Source organism: Heterocephalus glaber, unplaced genomic scaffold, assembly GCF_053883595.1.
Source record: "Heterocephalus glaber isolate CG9 unplaced genomic scaffold, H.glaber_assembly_v1.0 deba00001504, whole genome shotgun sequence".
NCBI lineage: Eukaryota > Metazoa > Chordata > Mammalia > Rodentia > Bathyergidae > Heterocephalus > Heterocephalus glaber.
The window spans coordinates 67,893,673-67,899,781 of record NW_028258324.1 but is presented as its reverse complement, the minus strand read 5'-3'; the positions used below and the strand labels follow the sequence as shown (position 1 = coordinate 67,899,781).

The 6,109-nt window shown below is 50.4% G+C and overlaps 1 protein-coding gene across 1 annotated transcript; it reads left to right on the top strand.

Annotated features, from left to right (window-relative positions):
• The first annotated feature begins 457 nt into the window (after positions 1-457).
• Rtp1 (receptor transporter protein 1) lies at positions 458-5,562 on the top strand. Its single transcript, XM_004834811.2, has 2 exons — positions 458-742; positions 2,730-5,562. The coding sequence occupies exons 1-2, from the start codon at positions 471-473 to the stop codon at positions 3,247-3,249; spliced, it is 792 nt and encodes a 263-aa protein (XP_004834868.1). The 5' UTR covers positions 458-470; the 3' UTR covers positions 3,250-5,562.
• Positions 5,563-6,109: the final 547 nt, after the last annotated feature.

The following is a 6,109-nucleotide window of genomic DNA, read 5'->3' as shown; positions in this document are numbered from 1 at the left end:
ACAAGTGTGCTTTCAAAACGTCAATGCATCAGTCACAAGGTGAGTGGGAGTGCAGAGGAAGACTTTATTCTTACTGCTCCATCTTCTAACAAGTCTACATCTTCCCATCCCTTATTTCTCCTTGGCTCTCTAAGGCATCCTGGTTGCCATAGCAGCCAGATGCTGATGATGCCCCTAGAGGGTAGCAAGATGAATTTGAGCTAGCTCTCAGGTCCTCACTTCTCCATGCCCTTCCAAGGCCAGGGAGAGATGGTCTGAAGCTTAGCTTCCTGTCAAGCCCCCATTCCATCTTAGATCACTTAGACTCACACACCCTGCCTCTGCGCCTCAGTTCAGGGCCCTGAAGCACCCCTTTGGAGACTCCCTCCTCTCCAGGCTCTGTCTCCTGGCGCCTTGCCTGGTTGCCTTGGAAACAGGTTCCACTGCGGACAAAGGAGGGAGCTGGGTCCTGCTTCCTCTTGGTCCTGTCGATGAGGATTTTTAGACCGTGGAGACTGCGCTGCCCTGCCCTGCACCTGCCCTCGTTCCCCACGTTCTCGCTTAAGTGGACCTTGCCCACCTTCACCACTGACAAGGACATGTGTAAAAGTGTGACCACAGGTGAGTGGAAGAAAGTCTTCTATGAGAAGATGGAGGAGGCAAAGCCAGCTGACAGCTGGGACTTCATCATAGACCCCAACCTCAAGCACAATGTGCTGGCCCCTGGCTGGAAGCAGTACTTGGAGTTGCATGCCTCAGGCAGGTGAGTAGACCAGGAAGCAGGGGTCTTGCTGGGCCTCCAAGCCTGAGTACTTCTTAAGGGCAGACAAGGACACATTGAACCCAAGTGCTTAACTTCAACTTCTCTGTTAAGCTGGTGTTGATAAGGAGCCAGAGAGAATCCCTGCCGAACATGGGTGCCTGAGTTTGACTCCAGCTCTCCCCCTATTACCTGTGTAACTTTTGTTCTCATAGCTTTCCCATCCAGAGATTAAAGAGGTAGAACACATTTATTACTCTCTGACATTTTACATATTTTTAGATTTTAATAATCTCCTCAAATAGTAGAAAACTGAGAAATGGTGAGCTTGAGGTCCCCTGGGGATCAGGAAATCTGTTCTTTGATGCAGGAGCAGTTCGGTTTTTATCTATTAAATTCAGCTTGATTTGATTTAAAATATTGAATATATGAGGTATGTTAGAGACTGGCGCCTTGAGCAATTCAGCTTCTTTCTTGGACTTCACTTTCCCTATTTGCAAAATGAAGGGTTAGTCTAGATCAGTGATGGCGAACCTTTTAGAGGGTTCAATGATACAAAGCCTGCTGTGGCGCGCATGCCAGAGGCTTGCACCGCTGGTCTAGAGCTATGTTTTAGGGTGCAGTGAGCAACTTCTTCATTATACGTAGAACTTAATGCAAACGCAGAATCTTGGGCCCTAATTTAGACCTGAATCCGAATCTGTATTTTGACAAGGTCTCTTGGTCATCTGTATACATGACATATGAGACAACTTTCTAGCACTCTTCTCCCTGGGTCTACAGCACTGTGACTTCCCTTTGGGACATGAGTTTCGAGGGTGAGCAGTACAGCCTGGGGTCAGAAGCAAGGGGTTCCTGCTTGTCTTGATCAGTCAGTTCAGTTCAATCCAATTCAGTCCAATTAAATTAGGCTCAGGAAACATTGCTGGGTACCTGTTATGCGCAGGGCACTAGCTCTGCCTCTCATGAGCTGTGTGTACACAGATAGCTTTCTTTCTTCTTGCGTCTCAGAGGTAAATAAAGGATTAATTTGGGTCGGGGATTTAGCTCAGTGGTTCTGCCACCTGCCTCGAAAGTGCAAAGACCCAAGTGTGATCCTCGGTACCAAAAATAAATAAACAAGCAAACAAATAAAGAAAGAAAGGATTAGTTCAGTGATTTCTAAGCATGCCCCTCCCAGTTCTGCCATTTTTAAACCCGAGTTTTGTCATCTGGTATGAGAGGGTGAAAGCGTCCCCAAAGAATGTAAGTCAACAATTGAAAATGAAAACATGAAGCTCCTAAACTGGCTGCTGGGAGGTGGGCCACTTTCCTGAGGGATCCAAAAGCTTCTTGAAGACCTGGAAGGCTTGCGGGGTGGATTGTGGAGGGCTTGCGGCTCCCCCAGACCTGGCTGGTACCTGGAAAGCTACAGCTCGGAGGCGAGGTCACTCTGGGCACTGACCACCGCCATTTCTTGCCTCGGGACGCATTGGCTTGGGCACTGGCCTGAGACTGACAGGTGATAACGGGGTCACTTCCTCCCGGGTTGGATTTAGCCTGTTCACAGTCAGTGTGGACAGATAGGAATGTGCAGGTGGATTGTGTGATTCCTGTCTGGCCAGGGCCATCCCTGCTATCAGACTCTCAGGTGGCCTGGGTGGGAAGAACTCGCCTACTGCATGAGTGCATTCTGCAGGCAGGCGGGAAGGGGCCAGGCCTGAGACCTGAGGGTACCGGGTGGATGGAGCTGGGGCCTCTGGAAAGCACCCAGGAAGCAGACCACTGCTGGATGCCAGGTGGCATCTCCAGGAGCCTGTTCTGCTGCAGTCCCCAGACACTCACAGCAGGCAGGCTGTGCGGCCTCCTGGGCAAAGCTAACGAACCCAGGGAGCTGTCAACACCCCACCTCCAGGCCCTGCCCAGGTCCACAGGCCCTGAAGCCCACTCTAGGCCCTTTTCTACCACCTCCACGAGCTCCTCTTCTTTCTCCTCCTCCTCCTCCCCGCAGATTCCACTGCTCCTGGTGCTGGCACACCTGGCAGTCGCCCCACGTAGTCATCCTCTTCCACATGTACCTGGACCGCGCCCAGCACGCAGGCTCGGTGCGCATGCGCGTCTTCAAGCAGCTGTGCTACGAGTGCGGCACGGCGCGGCTGGACGAGTCCAGCATGCTGGAGGAGAACATCGAGAGCCTGGTGGACAACCTCATCACCAGCCTGCGCGAGCAGTGCTACGGGGAGCGTGGCGGCCAGTACCGCATCCACGTGGCCAGCCGCCGGGACACCCGGCGACACCGCGGCGAGTTCTGCGAGGCCTGCCAGGAGGGCATCGTGCACTGGAAGCCCAGCGAGAAGCTGCTGGAGGAGGAGGCCGCCACCTACACCTTCTCCCGCGCGCCCAGCCCCGCCAAGCCGCAGGCCGAGGAGGGCTCGGGCTGCAACTTCTTCTCCATCCCCTGGTGCTTGTTTTGGGCCACAGTCCTGCTGCTGATCATCTACCTGCAGTTCTCCTTCCGCAGCTCCGTCTAGGATTTCCTTGGGGTGGGGGCGAAGCTTGGGGGTGCAGGGCCGTCAGCCCCTGGGAGTGGGCGAGAAGAGACCAGGGCTGGGAACGGGATCAAGCTTTGACCCTGATGCTGGGCACTGACTCTGGGGACCCTGAAGTTAAGGTACTTGGCTGGGTCATTGTTTTATAAAGAGGAGTTCAGGACTCCCAAGTTCTACATAGGTGCCTTAGGGACTCTGGTTTTGGAAGGTAGACGGAGTGGGTTTCCCTGCTGGTCCAAGAGCCCGTGCCCAGCTCTTACCTCTTCCTCTTGCTGCAATCAGAAGAGGGCTTCCTCAGGTGGGTTTCATGCAAGACTTTGTATGAAGAAAGGCTGAACTATTTTGAAAATTATGAGACTAGGTGATAGCAAAAGGCTTTTCAGTAGGTATGAGCTTATCCCTGCTTTCTGACTAGCTTCCTGCCCCTGCCCCTCATTATCTTAACATCTTTTAGCTGCATCCTTAAATTAACCTCTCTGCCTGCTGCTTGAGCCTCACCCAGGCTCTACCTCATGCCTACAGCAGATTTCTCTTGAAGGGAGAAGGATGGGGGCTCTAGGCTGCTCCTTGCTGCTGGGTCCATGGGGTCCCCAGCTTCTGTTTTCTAGCTTCTCCTGCTTCAGGTGGATCCTGGAGTTGGCCTGGCTGAAAGATGGTGGTTGGGGTGGAGTCCCACAGAGAACAAGGCTTTCCCCTTGCTGCATGTGAACTGGCACAATTTAGGGGAAGTTTAGAAGACAGAGTTTTAAAAGCAAAGCATTAGAGAAACACATGTAACAACTTCCTATTATAATGCAGAGTCTAGATTCTCGGCAGTGCTGATGGCCAGGACACAGAAAGGAGCAAGGGCCTGGCCTCCTGAGTTCTTGCTGAAATAATACTTCAGTGTCTTTCCCACACTGGCCATCCATGGGGCCTCTTGGCATAGACTGGCTATCCACAGAGGCCACAGGGGTGGAGTGTCTTCAGGCTAAAGATCTGAAATAAAAAGTCCACAGAGAATCTCATAGTGCTTTAAAACGGGATGCAGTGTGGTCTGAAGTGGAAGGAAAAGAGACTTCCTGACAGTAGGGTATGGAATGAGGTTGAATGGGAGGAACAGAAAGCAGGCGGTGGGATGCCGTCCTGAACATTTGAGGGACCTCATTCACCCCACTTCTGTTAATTTGACTCCCTCTCCTCCTTTCCTGACGACTTTACTAGAAAGTCATCATCTGTAGGGGTGGAGAGAAGAGTGTTACTTCCAAAAAGTTGGGATATTTAAATAAAGTGTAGCTTCAGTCAGTTTTAGAAGTCATTAATGCATATTTGAGACTTCCTGTGTTGTCTCTGATCTGTAATGAGCCATTAGTTCCCCCTCTCCCGCTACAATATTTCCCTTCTCCTTGTTCTGTTGTCCCCAGTGAGGTTCTGTTTAGGTGCAGCTCTAGGCCAGTCCTGTCCAGTCTTACTCTTGACCCTTAATACTAGTAACTAGTTGTGACTTCCTTCACTTCATTCATGCAGTATTCATTCTTTACCCAGTCTACATGTCCTGGTACCTATTCTCTAGCAAGTGCTGATTTAGGTGCTGGATATAGTGGGAACCTGGAGTAGCCCTGTCTTTCAGAGAGCTCTCCTTACTGTAAAGGTTCTCAGCCCTGACTGCACTTCAGAAATCCCAGGGAACTTTTAAAGGAGTGTCAGTGCTCAGCCTCCTGTCCTGACCAATAGAATCAGAATTTGAGAGACTGGGCCTGAGCATCTGAATAGAGCACCTAGTGGTCCTTCTGTACTCCCTGGAATGATGCCTTCTTACTGGGCCTTCCTTTTGCATAGTGTTAGTGTTGATGACCTGCCCTGGATTCTCTAGGACTTCAGCTCAGCTTCCCTTCTCTCCTTCTGGTCCCTACTTGCTCTCCACTCTGTGCCCCAGGGACTTGACCCTCCATCTCCACCCCTGCTCTTGCAGACCTGCTGCTATAGTGATTTATCCCACTCTGAGTCTCCATTGCCGAGTTTTATGACCCTAACACTTTGTTATAATTACTCATCTATGGCTATTCTCCCTGCTAGATGTAAGCTCCAAGCAGCATACACTCCATGTATTTTATTCACATCCAATGAACACATATCACATGCTCAGTAAAAAATTGTGGAATGAATAAATGAATCAATGACCTAAGCCTTCTCCCAGCCAGATCCTTACTTCCCCAGCACATCCTGCTTGTGACCATATTACAAGTCTCTCTCTCTGCACTGTTTATTTTTTCTAGAATTTCGTACTCATATATCCTAAATAAAATGTTGAAATCAAAGCATTTGGAGATGACAGAGGTTTTTGTTTTTGTCACTTGGTAGCATGGGGTGATGTAAGCCAGGCAAACCTTCATCTGTATCGACAGCCTCTCCCAAGCTCCTGGCTGCTTGCATTATCATCTGAGCTCTGTCTCCTGTTAGACCCGTGGTGGCATTAGATTCTCATAGGAGCATGAACCCTACTGCAAAATGCACACCCGAGGGATGAGGTTGCATGTTCCTTTTGAGACTCTAACGTAGTAATAATAGAAGGAAAATGCTCCATTGTGGGGGTGTCGGCCAGGCGCATGTTTGGGATGGATATACAGAGATAAGGGACTCTTGGGGCCACAGCCCCAAATCTCCTGGAGTACATGGTTAACGGTTAAAAGATTTTCTCTAGGGCCACAAGTCCATGTAGGATCAAAACACATTACTGTAAGGAATGAATGCTCTGGCTTTCTCCTCCCCATACTCCGATGTATTACTTGGACAGCCCTTAGGTCAGGTCACTCATGTAAGGAATCATTCCTGACCTTCCCCTGCCCTTCCCCTCTCGCCTACA

Excerpts from the sequence above, each read along its gene's own strand:
- Rtp1 (XM_004834811.2), top strand. The coding sequence starts at position 471 with ATGAGGATTTTTAGACCGTGGAGACTGCGCTGCCCTGCCCTGCACCTG. Across the intron at positions 743-2,729 it reads GAGTTGCATGCCTCAGGCAG|ATTCCACTGCTCCTGGTGCT; the intron begins GTGAGTAGACCA and ends TCCTCCCCGCAG.